At 42.9% G+C, this 26,836-nt stretch overlaps 1 protein-coding gene across 1 annotated transcript in view; it reads left to right on the top strand.

Moving 5' to 3' along the window:
- The window catches only part of SLC24A1 (solute carrier family 24 member 1), a 51,608-nt gene that overhangs the window by 7,954 nt on the left and 16,818 nt on the right, over positions 1 to 26,836 (top strand). The window contains exon 4 of the mRNA XM_061158032.1: positions 17,618 to 19,657. Within this exon, the coding sequence (XP_061014015.1) occupies positions 17,771 to 19,657 (1,887 nt within the window). The 5' untranslated portion in view covers positions 17,618 to 17,770. The remainder of the gene's footprint in view (positions 1 to 17,617; positions 19,658 to 26,836) is intronic.

Below are 26,836 nucleotides of genomic sequence, written 5' to 3'. Positions count from 1 at the left end.
TGCCATAAGGGTGGTGTCATCTGTGTATCTGAGGTTATTGATATTTCTCCCGGCAGTCTGGATTCCAGCTTGTGCTTCATCTACCCCGGCATTTCACATAATGTACTCTGCATATAGGTTAAATAAGCAAGGTGACAATATACAGCTTTCACATACTCCTTTCCCAGTTTGGAACCAGTCTGTTGTTCCATGTTCGGTTCTAACTGTTGCTTCTTCTTCTTTTTTTTTTTCTAACTGTTGCTTCTTGACCTGCATACAGATTTCTCAGGAGGCAGGTAAGGTGGTCTCATATTCCCATCTCTGTAAGAATTTTCCACAGTTTGTTGTGATCCACACAGTCAAAGGCCATGGAGTAGTCAATAAAGCAGAAGTAGATGTTTTTCTGGAACTCTCTTGCATTTGCTATGACCCAACAGATGTTGGCAATTTGATCTCTAGTTCTTCTGCCTTTTCTAAATCCAGCTTGAACATCTGGAAGTTCTTGGTTCAGTTCGTTCAGTTCATGTACTATTGAAGACTGGCTTGGAGAATTTTGAGCATTTGCTAGTGTGTGAGATGAGTGCAATTGTGTGGTAGTTTGAGCATTCTTTGGCATTGTCTTTCTTTGGGATTGGAATGAAAACTGACCTTTTCCAGTCCTGTGGCCACTGCTGAGTTTTCCAAATTTACTGGCATGTTGTGTGCAGCACTTTAACATCATCTTTTAGGATTTGAAACAGCTCATCTGGAATGCCATCACTTTGACTAGCTTTGTTTGTAGTGATGCTTCCTAAGGCCCACCTGACTTCACATTCCAGGATGTCTGGCTCAAGGTGAGTGAGCACACCACTATGGTTATCTGGGTCATGAAGATCTTTTTTGTATAGTTCTTATGTGTAATTCTTGCCACCTCTACTTAATATTTTCTGCTTCTGTTAGGTCCAGACCGTTTCTGTCCTTTATTGTGCCCACTTTTAGAAAGTTATAAAAGAGACTTCCCTGGGGGGTGGTCCAGTGGTTAAGAATCTGCCATGCAATGCAGAGGATACAGGTTTGATCCCTGGCCAGGGAACTAAGGTGCCGTATGCCGCAGAGCTGCTGAGCCTGTGCGCCACAACTAGAGTCCACATGCCACGCAAAAGGTCCCATATGATGCAACTGAGACCCAAGGCAGCCAATAAATAAATAAATAATAATTAAAAGTTATAGAATTAATTCATTTATATGGGAAAAATTCAAATAGTTTCAAAATACATGAAGTGAAAATTTAGTGTTTCCTTTCCTAGAAGTAACCGTTTATATCTCCTTGCCTTAAGTATGATTCCAATAGCTGGGTTTGAGAGATATAGTACAAGGTTTTTTTGTTTGGTTGGTTTTGTTCATTCTATATTTGCTAGTGACAAAAGTACATCCATTCTTATATAGTCTTTGCAGAAGTGTTTCTACATAAATATATTATGATTGGACTTACTCTGGGCAGGGCATTTACTGTGCTAAGAATATTTAGTCAACAAACAGTTCTTGAGCTCCTACTTTGTGCAGGCACTAGGCAGACAGCCATGAACTGGTCACGCAGAGTCCCGTACCTCACGAAGCTGACATTCTAGGTGTCATTCCTTTTAGTTTTATGTCTATTTATTGACTATGTAAATCACAACAAACTGTGGAAAATTCTTAAAGAGATGGGAATACCAGACCACCTTACCTGCCTCCTAAGAAATCTGTATGCAGGTCAAGAAGCAACAGTTAGAACCAAACATGGAACAACAGACTGGTTTCAAATTGGGAAAGGAGTATGTCAAGGCTGTGTGTTGTCACCCTGCTTATTTAACTTTATGCAGAGTACATTGTGCGAAATGTTAGGATGGATGAAGCACAAGCTGGAATCAAGATTGCCAGGAGAAATATCAATAACCTCAGATACACAGATGACACCACCCTTATGGCAGAAAGCAAAGAGGAACTAAAGAGCCTCTTGATGAAAGTGAAAAAGGAGAGTGAGACGGCTGTCTTAAAACTCAACATTCAAAAAACGAAGATCATGGCATCCAGTCCCATCACTTCATGGCAAATAGATGGGGAAACATTGGAAACAGTGAGAGACTTTATTTTTTTGGACTGCACAATCACTGCAGATGGTGACTGCGGCCATGAAATTAAAAAACACACGCCCCTTGGAACAAACCCTATAACCAGCCTAGACAGTATTAAAAAGCACATCACTTTGCTGACAAAGGTCCATCTAGTCAAAGCTATGGTTTTTCCAGTAGTCATATATGGATGTGAGAATTGGACCATAAAGAAGGCTGAGTGCAGAAGAATTGATACTTTTGAACTGTGATGTTGGCGAAGACTCTTGATAGTCCCTTGGACTGCAAGGAGATCCAACCAGTCCATCCTAAAGGAAATCAGTTCTGAATATTCATTGGAAGGACTGAAGCTGAAGCTGAACTGCAATATTTTGGCCACCTGATGCAAAGAACGGACTCATTGGAAAAGACCCTGATGCTGGGAAAGATTGAAAGCAGGAGGAGAAGGGGATGACAGAGGATGAGATGGTTGGATGGCATCACTGACTTGATGGACATGAGTTTGAGCAAGCTCTGGGAGTTGGTGATGGACAGGGAAGCCTGGCATGCAGCAGTCCATGCAGCCACAATGAGTCAGACATGACTGAGTGACTGAACTGAACTGATTTTTTTTAACTGCTATATAATTGACTACTGGAAAGATGAGAAATCCTTTATGTAACCAGTAATTCATCACTGTTTAGGTAGATTTCAGGTTTTGCTCTTCAAGCAATGCTGGCAGACTATCATTGGAGCTTTTCCTTTGACTGAGATGGGAAGCCACTGGAATGTTTGGAGTGTGGAGAGACTTGATCTGACTTACAGTTTAACAGGGTCACTTGTGCTGCTATATCAGATTTACCCACTATCACCAGTTTCTTCACCAGTATTGGATATTATATATTTTTTAGTCTTTTTCAGTTGATAGGCAGAAAACAAACAAACCCTCTCTATTGCTTCAGTTGACATTCCTTTGTAAAATCAGATTTGACAGGGTGAGTTTTACTCAGTGGGCTGTTTCACATTTATTTAGAGAGGAGTTGTTAATTGTACTGATACTGTGTGGATTCCTGAGTGGCCACACTGAAGCCCTCTGATAAGGCCTGTTTGACCTCTCCTCTAGACCCCAGGCCCTTCTGGATAGGTACCAGACTGTGAAGCGAAAATTCTGTCTCTGAAGTGATACCACCCTGAAATGCCACCCCCTGTTGCAGGTATGGCTCCATTCACTGCTTGGAGAGATGAAGTGTGTCATGGGATGTTTGGGGGCTTATTTTGCTCATTTTCACCAGTGACAATTGCATAGTCAGTTAAAAAATTCTATAAATGATACAACACAAAGAATTAAAACAATATAAACAAAAGATCTTGGACAGTAACACAGTTCAATATCTGATGAATCCAAGTACTTCCCCAAAGTTCTCACTCTTACAGCAGCCCCAGGAGGAAGTTTGTCTTTCTTGGTTTTATAAATGAGGAACCTGCGTATAAGAGACCTTCAGAGACTTGCTCCTGATCAGGCTTGTTACTTTATTAGAGGTTGCAAAGTAGTAGTAGGTCAAATCAGCCCTTTGCCTCATTTTGTTTGTCTTTAATATTTTTTAAATTGTTTTATATTGGAATGCTTATTAATGGGTCATTCATTCTCTGTCCAGATACAGCCCTTGTTACTCTCCACTGATTTTGAATAGAGCTGATTTAGCTTAATTTTATCCACGCAGGCCCTGAAGGTATTTGATTTTTGCAACCCCTGCCAAATCTTGTCTGCTCTCCACTGTGTAACTGTAGGGTCAATATCAACTCCTGAGGTAGGCCCAGAAGTAAACAAGCCTCAGCCACAAACCCCCTGTGTCAGGTGCAAAGTCTAATTCCTTCTCCCTCCTGTTCTAATAGAACCATGCATGAAAAAGGCCTTGAGCTGCAGTGGAGGGAGAGGAAAGGGCTACTTGCCATCCTGCGCAGCCCCTGATGTTATAGTGAAGGTCAGAGCTAGATTTACCTCACCTGTCCTGCCACCTTGTTCCAGGGAGAGGATAAAGTGTGTGTGTATGCTCAGTTGCTAAGTTGTGTCTGACTCTTTGTGATTGTGTGGACTGTAGCCTGCCAGACTCCTTTGTCCATGGGATTTCCCAGGCAGGAATACTGGAGTGGGTTGCCATATCCTTCTCCAGGGGATCTTTCCAACCCAGGGATTGAACCCTCATCTCTGATGTCTCCTGCACTGCAGGCGGTCTTTAACACTGAACCAGCTGGGAAGCCCCCGAATAAGGCAAGTTTGTAGAAAAAGTACATTAGCTTCCCCTCTTTAGTGGAGCTGGTCTTTCTCTAGCAGTTTGATCTCTGAAAGGCCATGAGCTTCTATGAGTGGGATCTCCCCACCCCGCACATGTGTAGTTCAGGTGCCCCATCTCTGAGTATCTCCTCACTGGGATGTACATCTCCAGTCCATCAACAAATATATTTATTAAGTGCCAGACACTGGTCTAGACTCTGGGATTCAGCTATGATTAAGACAGACAAGGTCCCTGTCCTCTTGGAGCTGAACTGCTAGTAAGAGATTAATGCAAACATTAATCAGTTTATTACACTAATAAATACACAGTAAAGCATTGTGAAGAACTGACTCATTGAAAAAGACCCTGATGCTGGGAAAGATTGAAGGCAGGAGGAGAAGGGGACGACAGAGGATGAGATGGTCGGATGGCATCACCGACTTGATGGACATGACTTAGAGCAAGCTCCAGGAGTTGGTGATGGACAGGGAAGCCTGGCGTGCTGCAGTCAGTCCATGGGGTCACAGAGAGTCAGACACGGCTAAACGACCAAACTGAAGCATTGTCACAGTGGAATGTATGGAGATCTGCTGTACCCTAACATAGTCTATGATCTCCAAAAGCAGAATAACAGCAATAGTATCGGGCACTTTTAGTATGTTTTGCATATTAGTATTTATGTCGTGTGCATGTGCTAAGTTGCTCCAGTCGTGTCCGACTGTGACGCTATGGCCTGTAGCCTGCCAGGCGCCTCTGTCCATGGGATTCTCCAGGCAAGTATACTGTGCCCTCACCCTGGGGATCTTCTCGATCCAGGGATCAAGCCCACGTCTCTTACTTCCCGTGCAGTGGCGGCAGGTTCTTTACCACTAGTGCCACCTGGAAGCCCAATGTTTATGTTAATATTACTTAATTCTTACAGGTTTACCAAGCAGGTAATATCATCATCACTCCCCTTTTACAGGATAAGTTTACAGTCATTGAGAAGTTAAATTCTTGCCCATGTCACACGAGTACAGACAGTGCTTCCGCTCTTGGTTGAGCAGCACACTTTGCTACACCCTGCTGATGTTCCAAGTGTGCCACAGTCCCATCGGAACAAGACAGAGGAGCCAGGCTGACCCCCAACAGCTGGGCCGTAGACACTAGAAAGAACTCCTTGGTAACAGTTAACAGTGTGTAAGAGAAAGGAATAATTATTTTCTGAGTGTTCGTTTCTCTCCTTAATTTTCTTTCTTTCCTTTTTTTTTTTTTTTGCCACAGCTTGTGGTGGCCCCCTGGATCTTAGTTGCCTGACCAGGGACCAAACCCATGCCCCCTGCAGTGGAAGCACAGAGTCTTAACCACTGGACTGCCAGTGAAGTCCTGTCCTGAATTTTCTATATTGCACAAATAACACTGTAAAAATATGCATTATTATAGAAAAAAAAATCACTCATAATTCCATCTTATGAATTGGGTTCCTTTTTTTCCATCTTTTTGAATTAAACTGTGACTATATTAGTTGATATGAGAAAGGGAGTAACTAGATCTGGTTTTGCCTGTAGTATCTAAGGGGCAACAGTGTGGTAACTAGCAGAGGTCAGCCTCTCTACTCATGCTTCCAACATCCAGAGTGACCCCTGGACACCCAGAGATGAAGACAGCTCTTCCTCAGGAAGTGAGCTGTGTGTTTCAGCAGAGGAAGCTGGGTACCTTCACTCAGGGTGAAGTAGGACAGGGATGAGGCTGTGAGGAATTACCTGCTATTTCAGATAGAAGTAATCAAAGCATCATATCCTCCTTGTATCTTGGGGCGGGGGTGGGGGGTGGGGGAGGGATGGGAGAGAGGAGTAGTCAGTAAGTATCAGGCAGAGTTACTGGAATGATTGAAATGGTTTCCAGGTGAGTGGTTAGGGTCATAAAACAGCCCCCGCCTCCCATTTCCTTGCTCCACTCCCACTTCAACCAGCTCCAGCCATGAGCTGGATGCACAACTTAAGTATTTTTGGGATTGTTGCCTGCTGTATCAATAAACAAAGGTGTTGTGGTCATCAAACTGTTAGCCACCACAGCCGCCCTCCCCAACTCCCACCCAGTGGTGCATCCCGAGGGGAACTCAGAATGGAGATAAACAGGCTACTGCCCCTAGATAGTTAAGGTGCATATCAAGGAATACTTTCATTAAGTTCAAACGCTTGCATCTTTCCATACCTAGAAAAGCACTGAACTCATTACCTTGAGATGTCTGGTTTTCCTTTAACTAGCAGTAATCGTTTGATGTTCAACTATCTGGGTTTTTTTACAAACACTTCTATATATCCTGACTCCTCCCTTACCTCTTCAGAACAGTTCCTCAGAACTATCTGAGAGATTGTATCCTGGGCTTCAGTCCTTAGTAATTCCCCAAATAAAACATAACTCTCAACTTTTAGGTTGTGATTTTTGTTTTTTTCCAGTCAACACTTTGGGCAACCATAAAGAGACCCAGACTTCCCTCCTTTGCCTGAACTTTACGAGGAACCAGAGCCTTGGTACCAACAGAGGCCTCTTGGGCCCATTCGCCTCCTTGGAGGATCCATATGAATTTGGAAGAGTCTCTTTCGGTTCTTGGATCTCCTGATTATTGGTTGATACTCCTGAGCTTTAATTGGCAGTGAGCAACAGGTACAACCTAGCTACCCATTTGAAAAAAGACATGGGGAGCCTTGTTGAAAGATACTAGGAGTTGCTTAGTTGAGAGACACTGAGCTATCTAGATGGGCTTTCCAGGTGGCGCTAGTGGTAAAGAACCCACCTGTCAACGCAGGAGACATAAGAGACATGGGTTTGATCCCTGGGTCAGGAAGATCCCCTGGAGGAGGGCATGGCAACTCACTTCAGTGTTCTTGCTAGGTGGCCTAACATGTTTCCTAAATGAGGGGAGTCAGAAAGCCAGCTTCCAATAATACTCAAGCCAGGTTTATGTATATATAAACTTATGAATATACAAACAAGTACTCACATGATTGGGAATTAAAGGAAATCTCTCTGAAAATGGCCAATATGGGGCTCTTTATTGTATATGCAATTAAGTTAGAGAAATCCAGCTTGATAAATTTTTTTTTTTTTCCAGAATTCTGACCGTAGAGAAACAAAGCCCTTCTAGGGAGAATTTGTAGTTCTCTCTTTGTGTCTTTGAGATGTGAATGTGCTGCCTGATATTCTTAGTGGGGTGTGTGTGTTGAGAGCTTGGTCTCTGTCATCCGGAAGGTACACATATGGTGTTCATTTGACAGCTGGTTGGATAGACTGAAATTCTGAGCAGTTTGTTTGTTTGTTTGTTTTTTGGTCTTTTTGGTCTGACTGTGCCAACTCTCAGGGAAATTTGTCATAAGGGGAAATTTGTCATGAGCCCAGAAGGGGCCTTTGTCATCTCAATCTTCACTGCATCCACCTGTACAGTGACTGTACAGGTCCTTTACTTTCTTGGACTGTTTTCAGGAATAGACTTTCTAGATTTTGTGGAGTCTACATCTTTTGCACTGTGTCATGGGGATGCCTCTTGGCATCTTACTGGTTTGAGTCACTGTTAAGACACCACTCATCAGTAGCCAGACAGTGGATCTTCTCAATTGAAAAAGCTTCTCAATTGGCAAAATTTTTAGAGGACTCTCATTATAACCAGATGTTTTATTGGTACCTATGAAAAAAACAGATTATAAGGTGGAAAAAATACATATATATAATGGTTAATCTACGACTTCCTTATTTAAAACAAATAAACCAGATTGGGAAGCCTTATCTGTGGTCTCTGCTTCCCCTCAATGGGTCTTACAGGTCCTAATAATAAACATTAGGATAATTAATGCTAATTAGGTTGATTAATAGGGAAATAAGGAAAAACTGGAGGGAAAGTCTAGACTTCTTCCCAACAAGGTGAAAATTTTAAATGGACTCATCCCAAAGGGTGAAGAAATCTTTAGATGGTTATTAAGAAATGGGGTAAATAAAATGGACATTAATAGGATTAAAACAGAAGGTTTTGATATAATACTACCTAGGGTTGGATGGGCCAGAGCAACCTCATATTGGTCCCCAATGTTAGAAGGCCCCATCCCAGTTTAAATACTGGGAGATATATGTACTGATTATGTATATACTATAAATATATATTTATTGACTCTTGATTTTCAGTATATATTTATTTAAAAGTCTGGAGGAAGATTATGCTGAGCTATCTGGCCAACAATTACTTGGGGCAATAGGCCAATTAATAAAGTTAAAAGATTGACAGAGGGGCCTGGTCCCTCAGTCCCTCCATGGTGACCCCAGAGCCTTTTATACAAAAATAGATAAAATGATTAGGGGATAAAAAGAAAGGAAAGTTCCTAGGACCTCTTGTAAGATCAAGGCTGATTGATGGGATCCTAATGGGAACTAAAGTTGATAGATTTGAAATAAAGCTTATAAAAATTGGTGTATTTAAGTAGGCTTTATCTAAGATGGTTTTATCTCTTTTGCCTAATTATGTTGTGGGGTAGACATTGTATCTTACTGGGGAATGCTTCCCCTGCCTGGTATTATATGATAGGGCATATAAATCTGCTTGTCAGACAATATTAACTAAATATGCTAAAGGAAACCAATAGAGTTACCTGAGTTTGCACTATATAAAGTGGAAGCTGGGAGTTGATATTCAGGGGCTAGTAAAAATAATAATAGACATTTGTTTTTTTTGCTCTGGGTTTAATCTGTATGCTCAGATAGAGGCCCTTTGTTAAATGCCTTGTGCAAACTTTTGAAGGCATGATAAATTGAACTAAATTCTAGAACATAGCACTTTTGATTTTCAGTTTAGTTGGAAATCTTCTCGTTGATACACAGTATATACATATATATAGAAAGAAAATTAAAGAGAATATAGTTGGGCATATTAATATTTTAATATCACTTAGGTGGCAGACCACTTCTTTGGGGGAATTAGAGGCAACTGTCTTTCCCTTGCAGATCTCTACAAAGCACAAATGTAAAGACAGCCTCAAAGACTGAGGCTGAGCCTAATTAGGTCAATCAGGTAGGATCTGAAACCAAAAGGAAAAAAGGACTTTTTAAAACTCAAACCACTGGAAAGGCTCCGTTACCCAAAATCTAATTTATAGCCTCTGTAAGAGTTTGTTGAGCACAAATACAAATCTTAAAAATCTGTTCCACAAATAGCAAAGCCTTAGTCATTTAAGCGGGGAAATTTAACTCATTCCAACTGTTATTTATAAACTAGAAAGTTTATATTGTAGTGCCTGATTTGTATTTGTTAAAGTGAAGTTATGAGGGGAATTTCCTGGAGGTCAAATGGTTAGGACTCTGAGCTTCCTCTGCAGGGGGCCTGGGTTCAATCCCAGGTCTGGGAACTAAGATCCTGCAAGTCGTGTGACACAGCCAAATAAAAGAAAAAAAATAGAAAAAGTGAAGCTATGTGATTTCTAGTTTTGTCTGTTTACATGTCTGTGTGTACATTATACATTAGAGATGTCTCTACCTCTGGAGAATATTAACAAAATAAAATTATAAGAGAGTTCTATTTAATTGACTTTAAAGTAAGCACTTACAAATTAAGTGTTTCTAAATAAAAAGGAATCTGGCCAGAATAAATTTCAGGTTCACATAATTTAGGAAATAGTCAATATTAAATTCAGTCAGTTCAGTCGCTCAGTGGTGTCTGACTCTTTGTGATCCTGTGGACTGCAGCATGTCTGGCTTCCCTGTCCTTCCCCAACTCCCAGAGCTTGCTCAAACTCATGTCCGTTGAGTCAGTGATGCCATACAACCATATCATCTTCTGTCGTCTCCTTCTCCTCCTGCTTTCAGTCTTTCCCAGCTTCAGGATCTTTTCCAATGAGTCAGTTCTTTGCATCAGGTGGCTAAAGTGTTAGAGCTTCAGCTTCAGCATCAGTCCTTCCAGTGAATATTCAGGACTGATTTCACTTAGGATCGACTCGTTTGATCTTGCAGTCCAAGGGACTCTCAAGAGTCTTCTACCAACACCACAGTTCAAAAGCACCAATTCTTCGGCGCTCAGCTTTCTTTATGGTCCAACTCTCACACCCATACATGACTACTGTAAAAACCATAGGTTTGACTAGATGGACCTTTGTCAGCAAAGTATTGTCTCTGCTTTTTAATATGCTGTCTAGGTTAGTCATAGCTTTTCTTCCAAGGTGCAAGTGTCTTTAATTTCATGGCTGCAGTCACCATCTGCAGTTTTAGGAGCCCCCCAAAATAGTCTCTCACTGTTTCCATTGTTTCCCCATCTGTTTGCCGTGAAGTGATGGGACTGGATGCCATGATCTTCGTTTTTTGAATGTTGAGTTTTAAGCCAGCTTTTTCACTCTCCTCTTTGACTTTCATCAAGAGGCTCTTCAGTTCCTCTTTGCTTTCTAAAATAAGGGTGGTGTCATCTGCATATCTGAGGTTATTGATATTTCTCCTGGCAATCTTGATTCCAGCTTGTGCTTCATCCACCCTGGCATTTCACATGATGTACTCTGCATATAAGTTAAATAAGCAGGGTGACAATATACAGCCTTGATGTACTCCTTTCCCAATTTGAAACCGGTCTGTTGTTCCATGTCCAGTTCTGACTGTTGCTTCTTGACCTGCATACAGATTTCTCAGGAGGCGGGTAAGGTGGTCTCATATTCCCATCTCTTTAAGAATTTTCCACAGTTAAATTAGTGTTGGTATTATAGCTATCTTAAGCTTGTTGGTTTAATCAATACAGACATGTCTTATTTTTATTATACCTATGCTTCCCTGATGGCTCAGATGGTAAAGAATCTGCCTGCAATGCTGGAGACCCAGGTTCGATCCCTGGATTGAGAAGATCCCCTGGTGAAGGGAATGGCAACCCACTTCAGTATTCTTGCCTGGAGAATCCCATGGGCAGAGGAGCCTGGTGGGCTACAGTCCATGGGGTCACAGTGAGACATGACTGAGCAACTAATACACACACAGGTGTACTTAAGGTCAACGTGTGTGTGTTGGTCATTCAGTCATGTCCAACTCTGTGTGACCCCATGGACTGTAGCCCGCCAGGCTCCTCTGCCCATGGGATTCTCCAGGCAAGAATACTGGAGTGGATTGCCATGCCCTCCTCCAGGGGATCTTCCTGGCCCAGGGATTGAGCCTGGGTCTCCTACATTGCAGGCAGACTCTGCCATCTGAGCCACAAGGAAAGCCTCCAAAGGTCCATAAATTCATGTTATTTTTGTTGCAGAGTTGTCAGCAAGAAAAAAAAAGAAAACTTGTTATGATATTTTCACAAGTTATTAAATAAAAGTACAATACATGAGATAAGAGTTTTAAGGTTAACTCTTTATGAATAATTATGTTTTGGGTATATGTATCTATAAAATAGTTGCTTCATATTTTTAGTAACTTAAAATTTTAGAGTTTTGCCAAATTATGTTAAATAATGGGAATTCATTGAATATTTAAATAAGATAAAATACTGGAATATTAATTATTAAACTGCTGTAAGTTTATCTACTTTTGTCTTCCTATGAGAGGAAAACTAAAGATGTTTGGGGTTTATTAGACACATATCTTGCATTACATTGAGAAAAAGAATTATGCCATGAGGAGATCTATGTTTAGATAGAATATTCCTAAACTTGCCAACCAGGAAATGCTGGTATGACAAAAAGTATACAACTACTTGCTGTTGGTTTTCCCTAGAGATCAAGGTTCTTAAGGGTTAAAATTATAAGATGTAATTAAAGTTACTAGAAATAATAAAGGAAATGTTTCAGTATTTCCTTCATCAAGGAAAATAGGATGTGTATTTTTAGCAAAAGGTATGGAGAATGGAAGTGCATTTTGTTAAGGGGAAAGTAGTTTTGTGCTAAAGCTGCTTATTTCTAAATGGAAAAGAAAAATAAAAGATAAACTAATATAAAAGTTGTGGAAGGTTTTTGGAAAGGAAGCCCTGAGAAAAAAGTTTTGTACATGCTAGGCCGGGATTGGATTAATTTAATTAGGTAAAGGAATTTTTCTATTGAGAGTGGGCTAGTGCAGGATTAGTGTTTGGTTTCTTCTCTGTTAAGAGAGCAAAGGTTTCCTGGAATGTTGAGCTACTTTTGACAACAGATTTTGAGGTTTTTGCTTTCATAATAATCTGTGTTTGTTTTAAAAATCTTTTTTTGTCACTTTGGATGGAAAGTAAGTATTGTTTCACAGTGACCTATGATCCTATTTGATCAAGTGCTTTAAGACCTTTTGATATTTTTGACAAACTTCCTCTAGTCAAATTCTAAATAAAGTTCCTTTGACTTCCAGCTAACTTTGGGATGCTTCAAAGGGCCTCTGAAACATCCCAAAGAGAGGAATATTAAACTAATTGGGCTTATTTGGTGTGTTAAATTATTTGAGAAGTATTGTTAAGTGATTGGAGATAAATGTTCTTGGATTATATTGTGTGGTTAGATGTCATTAATATAGATATTTCAGTTTATATGGAATTCCTAAAAGTTTGACATATCCTGGTAGTATCAGTCATATTCTAGTTATTATCTTAACACGTTGTATGTTGCAGAAATATCCAAGTTTCTTGTTAATTGTATTGTAATCCGATCTTTAAACATGCCATTTTAAATCTTTTGTCATTTGTATTCAATTGTTGTTTTACTCTGATGCAGCTATAAAATGAAGGTTTCCAAGAAAATTCATAAAAAAGATGTTTTGACAAATATAAATTTCCGATGACTTTTGGATTATATTACTGAACTGGGTAAGAAACTACAAAACTCGAATGGAAAACCTGGGGACTTCATCCAGATGAACAAGAATTAATTGCATGGGATTGAATCAACAGATAAATATGATTTATAATTTTATAACTTTTTCATGAAGTATACTGGTTCTTAAGTCTTTGTTTTCCAGAAAACCTTTCCTCTTACACCGTGACCTGTAACAACTCGATAAAGTATCCCTTTGTAAACAAAGATGAAACATTATCTTTTTTGTTTTACCTTATCCCTCTAAAATTTGGCTTCTCTAGCTGGCTTTCCGTGGACTCAATGGCTTATTACAACCAGATTACAACTAGTTCTACCACTCATTGTTTTAATTTTTTTATCTCCTGTTGTTTTCAAATTATTTATTCCTTGTGCTTCTCTCTGCTGTATTATGGTTTTGTTAACGTCCTAGCTGTATTTTTATATCCTATCTATTTTTTGAGATTGCTGTCTCTTACATAAACCAATGTGTAACTAAGCCTCCAAAAAAATCGGTGGTGACTAAAGGACTTCCCTGTAGCTTAGACTACAAATCTGCCTGCAATGCAGGAGATCTGGGTTCGATCCCTGGGTTGGGAACATCCTCTGGGGAAGGAAATGGTAATCCATTCCAGTATTCTTGCCTGGGAAATCCCATGGACAGAGGAGCCTGACGGGCTACAGTCCGTGGGGTTGCAAAAAGTTGGACATGACTGAGCGATTAACACTACGACTACTGTGAAATGAGGCAGTTGATCGTATATATAACTCTGCATAGAATAATTGTAATAATGCCACTTGAGGTACGGGAAGAAGCAGCAAGGTAAAATATTTCCTGAATCATAATAAACTAGTAAGATAGAAGATCCAGAGAATGTTTAAAAACAATTATTTATTTACTTATTTACTTTGGCCATGCCATGTGGCTTGTGGGATCTTAGTTCCCTGATCAGGGATTGAACCCAGGCCCTGGGCAGTGAAAGCACCAAGTCATAACCACTGGGCTGCAAGGGTATTCCAGAGAATTTTAGATTATCAATAGGGCCTGATCCAAAATTAGCACATTAACCTATCAACAGAATCTTTGCCTGATCCAAAGAATTGATGCTTTTGAACTGTGGTGTTGGAGAAGATGCTGGAAAGTCTCTTGGACAGCAAGGAGATCAAACCAGTCAATCCTAAAGGAAATCAGTCCTGAATATTCACTGGAAGGTCTGATGCTGAAGCTGAAGCTCCAATACTTTGGCCACCTGATGCAAAGAACGGACTCATTGGAAAAGACCCTGATGCTGGGAAAGATTGAAAGCAGGAGGAGAAGGGGATGACAGAGGATGAGATGGTTGGATGGCATCACCGACTTGATGAACATGAGTTTCAGTAAGCTCCGGGAGTTGGTGATGGACAGGGAAGCCTGGCATGATGCAGTCCATGGGGTTGCAAAGAGTCGGACATGACTGAGCGACTGAACTGAACTGACGGGCCTAGTGCCATGGGACAAAATTGGTCATAAAATGCCTCCTAAATGTTGGTCAGATTTATGACCTAGAGGAGGTGCTATGGGCAAAGAATAACACTTGCCATATCAGTAAACAAAGGATGTTATGGCCATCGAGCCATTGGCCTCTGCCGCTGCCCTCACTACCATAGGTAAGGTGCATATCAAAGGAGTAATTTCATTAAGCCCAGATTCTTGCACTATTCCATACATAGAAAACTGGTAAACTCAACTTGAGATGTCTGTTTTTCTTTAACTGGCAGTAATCTTTTGATTTTGACTACCTGGTTTTTTGGGTTTTTTTTTTTTTTGGCAAAAACTCTGGCACCTCCCATAGCTCTTTGCAACAGTCCCTCAGAGCTATCTCAGAGGTTGTATTCCGGGTTAAGTCCTCAGTAATGCCCCAAATAAACATAATTCTCCACTTAAACATTATTTATTTATTTATGACTGTATGGGGTGTTCATTGCTGCGTGCAGGCTTTCTCTTGTTGCGGCAGGCGGGGTCTACTCTCTGGTTGTGGTCCACGGGTTTTTCACTGCGGTGGCTTCTCTTGTTGAGAAGCGCAAGCTCTAGGCACGTTGGCTCAGTAGTTTGTGGTACTTAGGCTTAGTTGCCCCTTGGCATGTGGGATCATTCAGGGCCAGGGATCGAACCTGTGTTCTGTGCATTGGCAGGCAGATTCTTAACCACTGGGCCTCCAGGGAAGTACCAATTTTCCACTTTTAGGGTGCATATTTTTTTTTCAGTTGACAATATGTACCAACCGGCACTGAGATGATCTGTCAGTGCCCTCTCCTCCAAGAATTTCCCTTAGACCTGATAAAATATTTTTATGTGTGAAATGCTTTAAAGTTTATAAAGTATTTCCTCCGCATTCCCTGACTTTTAAAAATAGATTTTATTTCTTAAAGCAGTTTTAGATTCACAGCGAAATTGAGTGGATATTCCCTTATTTTTAACTTTGATTCTCACATCCACCCTACAGATAGGTAGGACAGGTGTTATTATCTCTGCATTTACATTTAAATTACATTTAGAATCACACAGTAGCAAACAGAGCCTGGTGCTAACTGAGGTCATCTGATCTTTTAAGCCTCAGACATTTTCTCTTGGTTCCCAGAGTGCCTTCTAAATCTTTTCAAATCTGTCTTCCCCCTAAGCATGGGAACCGTTGATACCTGCTCATTCTCCGAGCTTAGAAATAAGTTTGAGAAGTTCCCACCATTTCCCACTTGAATGCAGAGGCCCACAGAGAACCCACCTATGTCTCTGGTGGAAGGTCTACTCTCATAGGCTCTGGTAGAGGCAGTGGGACTGAGAACTTGTACAATGCCCTGATAAGCTTCTTAGAGGCGGGTATTAGCTGGGATTGGATATCTTTCCCCTGAGACGCCCTTCACACCTGACCCTGCCTTGAATTAGGGTTCCATAGGGTCAGGGGACAGGAGAATGGGGTGTTTTCTGCTGTACAGCTTCAGACCCACTCTTTAAGACCCTGATTCTGACAAGTTTCCAGAACTGAGAAGACACCCAGATGTCCAGGTTTGAAGGTAAATGATGCGATTAGGTAGGAGGGACCAGCTGGGGTGCCAGCTCAGCTCTGTTACATAACATCAGAAAGAGATACTCTCCAAAGTTTCTTTAGCAGATTCAGAGTGTTGAATATATGGCAAAGGATAGGGTGGACAGGGAGATGGTGGAAAGACAATTATAAGAATCAAGGACAAAGAAGGAAATTCATTTATTCCATAATTCTCTTTTTGCATTTTAAGACAGCTGTATTTGCATTGCTAATTAGAGTGGTATGTCCGGAAAGACTGGTTCCTTAGAAAGCTCATCTGCACTGCTGCTCACTAGCTGTGTGATGTTGAGCAAGTCACATCTCTCTGAATCTCAGTTTCTTCATGTCTCAAATGGGGAGTTGTATTAAATGATGTAATTCATTCTGCCTTTACTGACCTAAGATTCTATGTTATTCATTTAATTTCTAATATATTACTTTATATGCAAAACTGATAATTTCTAGTTATTGTTTTGTAATAATCTGTGGATGTTGATTAGAGATTTAATATTTACGTGGACTGGGCCTTAAATATTCTTCCCTCCTGAGTCCTTATATAAAATTAACCCATATGGGGCATTGATTCTGTACAATGGTTTTCATAGACCTTATATGTTTTTGCTGTCCCAACATTCCCGTGACATAGGTATTGTTATTGCTATTATTATTTCTATGAAATTAAATTTAAAAAGTTATAATACACACATGATAAAAAGGTTAAACAGGCTAAACAATAGAATTTACTGAAAAATAAGTCTCCCTCTGATCCTGGGTCCTTAGTTTCTCTTTTCCAGATGTCCTTTCAGAGATAATCTTTGCATAATCAAAGTACATGTTAGCATGCCCATTTTACAGATGAGGTGCTGAGGTTCAGCCTGTCCAGGGTGACCCAGCTAGTAAGCAGCAGGTCTGGGAACCCAACCTTTGACTCTGTTCCCCATATTCCTCCTTCTAGGAAGCTTTATGACATTGACTTTTAGGCTTTGTCCTCTCTGAATGATGGTGGAATCATTTTCAGTCAGTCCAGTAAAAACACATAGAGCCTCGATATCTCTGGAACTGCTTTCCATTACTGCCTCTTTCTGCCTAAAGCTTAAAATCATGTCTCCTTATTTCCTTTTTGCCTTTAATAAGTTAAGATCTGTGGCCTGGGGCACCAGCTACAGATGCCTGAGCTCTCAGCAACTCTGGCTGGACCTGAGGAGTGTGGGCAGAACTTTTGCAAGGATCCCAAGGAGGGCTGGGTAGATCTAGCTCAGGAACCTGGGCTGCTGGCATGCCTACACAGCAGTGAGGACCCTGAGATGCTCTTTTTCCCATGAGGAAGCATCGTCTCCTGGAACAAAGGATAGGGTTTTTTTTTTTTGTTTGTTTTCCCAGCAGAAACAATTACCTTCACAACAAAGGCCCCTGTGTGAATAATCATTCTTCCAGATGAGGGTTTGGTGGATCCCAGCTGTCCTTTTAGGAGCAAATAACCTTGTCTTTTTTTTTTTTCTTTCTAGGTTTGTGGTTACCCCCTGGCTGGACTTCATGGAGGATTTCTTCCATGTCCTTCATGGAGGACGTCTCTGATTTCTAATCTGAATCCCAGAGCATCCCCCATCTTCCTGTGGACAGAATGAGAGGCTTTCTATAGCCAGGCATTACTGGCCATCATGGGGAAATTGATCAGGATGGGGGCACAGGAGAGGCGGTCACTCTGGCCAAAGCGGCTTCATTGGAGTCGCCCCCTCTTTCTATTGGGAATGTTGATCATAGGTTCCACCTACCAGTACCTGACGAGCCAGCAGGGCCTCCCCACACTGTGGGCAGCAGTCTCTTCCCAACACCCTGTAAAAGTAGCCAGCCGGGACCTTTCCAACAAGGAGATGATGATGGTGAGCAGTGAGACTTCAAAATCTAGCTCTGAATTGGAGGTTGAGGCATGGGCACCTGAAGCCACAGCAGGCAGAGATGGAACAACACCTGGCGTAGCAATGAAGAACACCCCCAGTATACCTAGAAGAACAGCCAGCATCACTCCAACAATACCCAAGAATAACTACAGCCCAGCACCAACAGGCACAGGAAAAGTGAAGGAAGACACCTCAGCCACACCCAGAGGAGTACTGAATCACTACACTCAAAGCAGACCAATGGTAAATAATTATACCCCTGCGACACCCAGGGGAGAAGTAAAGAGCTCCCGCCCAACTCAATCCAGGGGTAAGGTGGAGAAATACTCCCCATCCCCACTTGGTAGAATGGTAAACAGTTATGCCCCGTCCATACTCATGACAATGCCAAGGAGCCATGGGATCACCGCCAGAACAACAATGAAAGACAGTGAAATTATGGCAACCAAGAAAATGTTGGAGACCAACCCCCCCAAGAGACTAGTGGAGAAAACCACCCCAGGTCCTCTCAAGGGAATAACTGATAACACCCCAACCTTCCTGTTAAGTGACTTAGAAACAGACACCTTGATTTCTCCAAGAAATGTGGTAGAAAAGAAGATCCTGCCTACCCCCAAAAGAGTGGACAGTAATAGCTCAGTCAACCACCAGGGGATGGTGGGAAAAAACCCCCTGACAACACCCCGGGGAACGGTCCTGGAGCGCACTTCGGCCGTCTCCGAGGGGCAGGTGACAGTAAGCACCGTAACACGTGGCAGCCCAGCAGAAGCCAGAGCTTCGACTGCTGCTTGGAACGTCAGGAATCCCTTGTCCGGAACCAGTGCACCGACCATCAGAATATCCTCAACCACCTTCAGGGGGCTTTTGAAGAACCCTTCCAAAGCACCCAGCACCCCAGCAACTCCCAGGGTCAGGCCAAATCCAACCATCCAGGTCCGCCACTGCCTGGTGGTGGAGCCAGCCCCAGTTGCACCCACTGCCCCCTCCCCCAGTCGAACAACAGCTGTGATCCCACAGACTCCTGGTCCCTCAGTGTTGCCTTCCGGGCGGCCAGACCTGCACCCCAAGGCAGAGTACCCCCGAGACCTGTTCAGTGTGGAGGAGCGGAGGCAGGGCTGGGTGGTCCTGCACATCTTTGGCATGATGTATGTGTTTGTAGCCTTGGCCATCGTTTGCGATGAGTACTTTGTCCCTGCCCTGGGCGTCATCACAGACAAGCTGCAGATCTCTGAGGATGTGGCAGGTGCTACATTCATGGCTGCTGGAGGCTCTGCCCCTGAGCTCTTCACCTCCCTCATCGGCGTCTTCATCTCCCACAGCAATGTGGGCATTGGCACCATAGTGGGCTCTGCGGTGTTCAACATCCTCTTTGTCATTGGCACTTGTGCCCTCTTCTCCCGGGAGATCCTCAACCTCACCTGGTGGCCCTTGTTCCGTGACATCACCTTCTACATCTTTGACCTAATGATGCTCATCCTCTTCTTCCTGGATAGCCTCATTGCGTGGTGGGAGAGCGTGCTACTGCTGCTGGCTTATGCCTTCTATGTGTTCACTATGAAGTGGAACAAACAGCTCGAGCTCTGGGTGAAGGAGCAGCTCAACAAGAGGCCAGTGGCCAAGGTCATGGCCCTAGGGGACCTCAGCAAGGTAAGAGCAGATTGGCTAAGGCTTGTTTAGCCCCTTTTGGGCAAAAGAACAGGGGGGAAGGCAGGGACTGAAGAATGAAAAATGCTGGATCAGACCTCAAGAGATGAGTGAGTGTTCTGGTTCCCTCACAGTCCATTCAATATTTATAGAGTCCTATTCTCTGCCAGGTGCCATGCTGGGCCTTTTGCAAGAATGACCTTGGGTCAACACCTAATCATCCCATAAAATGGTTATTATTATGATTCCCCATTGGCAGGGGAAGAAACTGAGGCCTAATGAAGTTAAACCACTTGTTCAATGTCACAGAGAAAATTGGTGAAGCTAGGATGAACCCAGGTTGGTTGGATTGGGTCTTCAGAAATGACATTTGAACTGGGCTTTGGAGAATGTCCAAGGAGATATCAGGCAGGGAAAAATGATAATCTTTTCCATGTGCATGGTGTTTAGGGTTTATCTAGCACCCTTACTTTCATTTAATCCTGTTTGTTCACATTCCAGACCGGGGCGGGGGGGGGGGGGGGGCGCGGAGCGTGCAGGGCTGGTAGCTTGTTTAGGGTCTGAGAAGGAGGAGGTTATTTGAGTTTTGTTTGGTTTTTAAAATATTGGAGGTGGGAGCTCCTCTCATCCACTGACAAGCCAGTGGATGTAGAGCTCTGTTTTGGTGCTGACTGGAGATCAGATATTGAGAGCTCCAGCTCTGGGGCTTTCTTCTGACTCCACAGTTCCATTCCAAGAATTTCTCTGCCTCTGTGAGGGACTTTCCTGCTAAATTCATTGCTTGAGTCAATAATCTGGACAGTGAGATTTAACTGGAGAAGTGATCTCTTGACATCCATCCCGAAGTTTTTTGTTCCTTGAGACTCAAAAGTGAGAGTACCCTAGGGAACACAGACCTCATTTCTCTCATGCTCCTAAAGGTGAGTTTGGGCAAAGGTTGGCTCATATCCTGCCTGTTTCAGATCTCAGAGAAGCCACTAGTGTGAGCAGAATTTTGCGTGCAAAGAGTAGAAGGACTTAGCTGCTTAATCCAGCACAGTTTTGATGAGTGGGCAGGATGGAGACCAAACTCAGCAATACATCTCAGAGCTACGTGGTACAAAGGAAATGAAATGTAATTCCTTTAGGACTTCTGAGATAACGTGTGGTGTTCAAAGCATGGGGCTGAATTGAGAAACGTGGGTTCTAATCCAAGGCCCCCTCTAACTGTGTGACCTTGGACAGACCCCTTCCCATCTCTGGGGGAAATGACAGAGTCCAACTAATCATGAAAAGGTTCTGTTTAGCTCTAACATTCATTGATAATGTCCTGTGTCTAAGTGAGTTCAGTTTTGGCAGGCCCAACACAGCGGTTATCTGTCTGATCAACTGACCTTCAATTAGTACATTTGTGTGGTGGCTCAAAAAGGAGAAATATCCTGCCCAAGGTTGGATAGCCAGAAGGTTTCCAAACTGGAATGGGAACCCTTGGTATCCTAACTTCCCATTCAGTGCTATCTTCCCAGATGACTGCTCTAAGAAGCCAGAGGCTTCAAAAAGAAAAGGAGGCTGAGAGCGTTACCTCGTTTAAACAAACAGGGGCCTCTCTCCTAACGAAGCTCTCAGGGCAGGCTTTGCTGAAGGTGGCTGTGAATCCTGCTACTTTTCTGGGAAGCATCTGTGGTTTGGTGTATGCTAGACCAGCAGTTCTCAAAATGCCTCTGACTTTCCTCCCAGTCCTTCATAGTAATTCTGTTTTCCTTTAAATGCTGCAGATTCTCGATTTTCCATTTTATCAGAACTAGACAAAGCTTGCCAAACAAGTAAAGTATAATTGTGATTTCAAAAGAGAATTTGTAACTTACTTAAAGACTGTTCAAGGTCTTTCGTAGCAGCTCTTTGCCAAGCAGTGAGACCAGTGCTAATTACAGCTGTTCTTATCTGTTTATTAAAATGGACCCAGTATGAATTTTAATTAACAGCATTATTAAAAAAAAAAAAAAAAACCAAGTTGAAATACTGGCTGTCCTTGAAAGTAAATTTGTATTTATTTAAAATTGAAAACCTGTAGTTAGGACTGTCTGGCAAGAACAGCTGCCTTCTAAAAATTAGTCCAAATAATTAAGAAGCTATAACTGTTTAGAAATGGTTTTTGAAAACATGTGGATTTGCAGTTTCACCCCAGGTTTCTTATAGCCAGAGAGAGGGGTAACTCCCTTTGCTTGTAGCATTATGTCTGTGTTTGGCTGCCCAAGACCTATGGTCTTGTTAGAGGGAGATAAATTAACCTGTCCTTCACTGACAGTCTGAGGCAAGCCATTCTGTTTGAATTCTTCAAGCAATTCTCTGAAAATCCAATCTTTGGTCTGTGTTTTTCTTTTCTTTTTTGGCCATGTTCCCCAAGCAGGGTCTGAACCTGGGCCATGGTAGTGAGAACCCAGAATCCTAACCACTAGGCCACCAGAGAACTCCTCTCTTGCAGGGTTTTACTGAAAACTTGTTGAGATGATATACATATGTCACAGGGCCTCCACACGTGTGGATTCTTTTCCCTACCCCCTTTTCTGTGCTGGCACTCATTTTTGTGGTTTATGCAAGGGTGTGTACTCACCCCTGCAAATTACCTTACTGTAACTTTAACTATGAAACTTTAACTCAAAAATAAGCATGCTTGTACCTCATTCACACTGACCTATCAGTTGACGCCTCTTCCCTGACTAATGGGTCCCTTTGAGCATCACTTGGAGAAGGCAGGGAAGCTAGGCTTAGTAAGTCAGCCGCGCCCCAGAGGGAAGGGAGTAAGGAGTAGGGAAGGGCAGACAGAGTGGTCAGGAGTCCAGGAGGAGGAGGAGGGCTGGGGAGGAGTCTGAGCCTCCGCTGCTCAGGAAGTTTAAGCAGGGGAAAGAGAAGTGGAGGGCAGTGGGAGCCAGCTCCCAGGAACAGGAAAGACACTTGGGCCTCTCCCTTCCTCTCTTGGCAGCCGGGGGTGAGGTGTGGCCATGGGATTAGGCTCATCATTGCTGTTAAATAGAGGAAATAATCTTTGTAGCTCCCAAAGGGCTAAGCTCAATGCCTCATCCCTAGCAGAAGCTCTATAAGTATTTGGTTCTTTCCTCAGGGAAACAAACTGTTCCTCTGACAGGTCAGGGTCTCCAGATTACAGAGAAAAGGGAGTAGGGAAAGGAATCCACACTTGTGGAGGGCTATGACATACATACATCACCTCAACAACTTTTCAGTAAAACCCTGCAAGACGGGAGTTCTCTGGTGGCCTAGTGGTTAGGATTCTGGGCTTTCACTACCATGGCCCAGGTTCAGACCCTGCTTGGGGAACTGAGATCCTACATGCAGGCTTAGGTAGAAAGAACCGGCTGTCTGCATGAGATTCTGGTTGGCGAGACAGCCCTTCACCACAGAGCATCAGTGGTGAAACGATACGTAAGGTGGGGAATGAGACTGGTCCAGCCTCCTTTGGAAACCCCATATCCACATTCTGCCCGTGAGCATACTTCAGAATGTGAAACCCCAGGAAGAAGTCTGTCACTCTTTCTTCATTGTGCTACAGGCTATTTTCTTCCTGGCAGGGATTTTTTTTTTTTTTTTTTTTTTAAACCAACGGACAGGAATCCCAAGCAGACAAACCTGGTGCCTCTTTAGGAACCACTCTTCCCTTTCTTGTCAGGGTTAACATTTATTCCAGTGCCTGTGCTGCCAGAGAGCCAGCTGTCTGCTGTGAACAAGAAGCAGCCACCAGCGCCCTTCCTGCCTCTGTGGGCCTGTCCTTGCTAGCCTGCAGATAATCCACAGTGCTCCAAAAGCACTCATCCTAGTTAGTCTGAGGGGTTCCCGCCTCTGTTTTTCTCTATTATTTTCTTTTCCGGCTGCAGCATGTGGCTTGTGGGATCTTAGTTCCCCATCCAGGGATCAAACCCAGGCCCTTGGCAGTGAGAGAATGGAGTCCTAACCGCTGGACACCAAGAGTTCCCTAAGTTCTTAAATAACAGTCAGCTTCCCCCTAGTTATCAGGGAAACATGGCAAGAATCGAATCCTCCGTGTTAAGGCTTCTTTTCTCTATAAAATTTTCTTAAGCTTCAGCATTCATCTGCTGCTGGGTGCTAGCAGAGGAGAAAATGAATCATAAGAAACAGGCAAATATTAACAGAAAAACTCAAATATCTGATGACACATTTTAGAATGACTTATTTTTTTCTATAGATCTCGAAAAGAGATTTTACATGTACTCACACAACAGGGTAATCTTTTTTTCCCTAGTGTATGTGATGGGATTAAATATGAAATTAGGTAATCATGGTGTTCTCCAAAAAAACAGCATGATTTCTAGATGCTCTGCCACCTGAATAAACTGGAGATATAAAACTGACAGAAAATGTTTTAGTGTGGGGGAGTGGGCATGTGGATGATAAACAAGTAAAATAAGTTAACATATTTCCGAGTATGAAAAGTGCTGTGAGGACAGTAAGCAGTGCACGTGATGGAGAGCAAAGGCAGTGGGCCCCCTTCAGCCAGGGAGAGCAAGGGGGGCCTCTTGGGGGAGAAGTCTAAGTAGACATGAGGATGAGGCTTCTTCTGGATTTCTTCCCCGTGCTCCATAGGGGAAGACAAGGAAGCATTTGCAAAGACTCAGAGCAGGGACAGACCTTGATGCATTAGAGGAAAGAATTAGAGGTCAGGATTCTTGCCTGGGAAATCCCATGGACGGAGGAGCCTGCAGGCTACAGTCCATTGGATTGCAAAGAATGGGGACACAACTTAGCAACTAAATAGCAACAACAGATACTTAGTGAGTAAGGGGACAGTTGCTTCCTCAGGGCCCTGTGGTTCACATATGGAGTTTGGGTTTTGTCTGAAGTTCAGTGGGAAATGATGTAATGAGGAATCATATTTAAAGTTACTACCTAACTGCTGTGTACAAAGTGAATGGTAGGTGTGCAAGGGTGGAAGCAGGGAGTCCAGTTAGGAGGTTATTGTAGCTATCCAGCATATATTTGTGTGTGTATCTTTGAGAGGTATGTTGAAGATGGAATCATCTGGACTTGGTGGTAGTGCAGATGTGGAGGACCAGTGAGAGGAAGTCAAGGAGTTTGGCTTGAGCAGCAGGGTGGATGGTGGCGCCATCTAGTGAGAAAAGGACAAGTATTGGAAGAACAGGTTCGGGGGAGACACAAGTTCGCACCCTGGAATGAGTTTGAGGGTTTATGTCACCTCCAAGTGGGTGCCTCTGAGAGGCAGTTGCACAAGTGGACTTAAAGCTTATGAACAAAGTCAGGGCTGCAAGTAGAAATTTGTGAATTACCAACAAATGTATGGTTATTAAAATCAAGGACCAGCTGATGCTACTCTGAAAGAGAGGGGGAGGGGGAGAGAGAGAGTTTAGGATTAAGCCCTAAAGAACTCCAATGTTTGTTTATTTGGCAAATATTTATGGACTCTCTTTGTCAGAGACCTGTGTAGGAACTGGGGATACAGTCAGAAATAAGGCACAGTCCCAGCCCACAAGCGGCTCAGCCTGTCAGTGGAACAGGAGTTGATCCAGGTTTTGTGGGGTCTGACACTCTTTAAGAAAAGGAGTATAAAACCATTGCTACAAAATTAAACATGAGGCCTTGGAAAGGGTTTGTGTAGGGGAGAGATGGACCCTGAAGTTTAAGCTTTATCAGTTCTGTGGTAAATTCCCCTTAGTGGGGAAGACAGAAAAGTAAGACTAAACTTTACCGGATCACGTGTAATGATATAGTTAAGTGCTGAGGGATTTAGCACTGCTGAGAATGGACATCTCAACAGAAAGTCAAGGAAGGCTTCGTAGGGGAAGTGATGCTTAGCTGAATCTTGAAGGACAGGCAGGGGTTGGCTGATGGAAGAAGGGATAGGAGTCTCCTAGGCGTGTGTAAAGGCCAGTGTAGCTTCACCCTCTTTCCTTCCCCTGGCCTTTATGCATGCCAAGGCACATTTTTAAACAGTTTAAAAAAAAAGCAGGTGAAACTAATTTTAATAATGTACTTCTAGCTACTGAGTTCTTGAAGTGAGGCTGGTCTGAATTGCAATGTGCTGTAAGTATGAAAGGGTTTCAAAGGGTTAGTTTGAAAAAAAGGGGCTTCCCAGGTGGTTCAGTGGTAAAGAATCTGCCTGCCGGTACAGGAGATGTGGGTTCAGTTTCTGGGTTGGGACGATCCCCTGGAGGAGGAAATGGCAACCCACTCCAGTATTCTTGCCTGGGAAATCCCAGAGACAGAGGAGCCTGGCGGGCTATAGTCCATGGGGTCTCAAAGAGTCGGACATGACTGAGCAAATGAGCACACACGTATGAGATAAAAGGTAAAACTGCTTGTTAACATTTTAAAATTTATTACATGTTGAACTATAATTTTGATATATTGAGTTAAAGTGCATTATTAAAATTCATTTCACCTGTTTCTTTTACTGTTTAAAAATGTGACCACTGAAAAAATCAAAATTACACATGTGGCTTACATTCTGTTGCTGTCGGGCAAGCACTGGACTGCAGCTAAGCAGGAGGCTAGAATATGCTTAGCTGAGGAGACTCCCCGCTGAGGACACTGGGCCCCCAAGGTGCAGGGAAGGGACCTGATGTCCTTCTCCCAGAAATTCACTCTGGCTGAGGGGTGAACAGTGAACCAGAAGAACAGACCAGGAGTCAGGAGACTGTTACGGGATTGTAGGCAGGAGAATAGAGAAATGAGGCCACATTTGAGGACTTTCAGGAGCTAGGTCTGACAGTTGTACATGAGCTGTGAGGGGAGGAATTTGGGTAGACTTTCAGGTTTCCAGCCTCGACAAATGAGTGGATCAGGGTGCTAGACTGTATTCAGTGAAGTTAGGGCTCAGACCAGGGATTTAGAAAATCTTTATTGAATGAATGTCTAAAAAAATATCACAGACTACCATGTACAGGGTAGGAACTGTGTCTTGGATGATCTAGAAAGGGAGAGGTCAGTGATTAACTGCTGCATGGGTGGGAGATAGGAACTGGAGGTCGGGAGGACAAGCCCCCTGAGGGGTTGCCCTGTTCGCCAACATTCCCATGAGCGGCTGCAAGGGACCCTGTCACTCATCCTCATCAACATGCCTCTTGGGGGCTTGGCTGGTATGAAAGACATCTTTAGTTTCCTCAGCCTCTTGGTTAATTTTCATGAGGAGACGGTGGGGTGGTGGGACTGAAGAAA

The sequence above is a fragment of the Dama dama genome, chromosome 12 (assembly GCF_033118175.1).
Source record: "Dama dama isolate Ldn47 chromosome 12, ASM3311817v1, whole genome shotgun sequence".
In the NCBI taxonomy this organism is placed as follows: domain Eukaryota; kingdom Metazoa; phylum Chordata; class Mammalia; order Artiodactyla; family Cervidae; genus Dama; species Dama dama.
The sequence above is the reverse complement of the archived record's forward strand: the minus strand, read 5'-3'. Positions and strand labels throughout refer to the sequence as shown.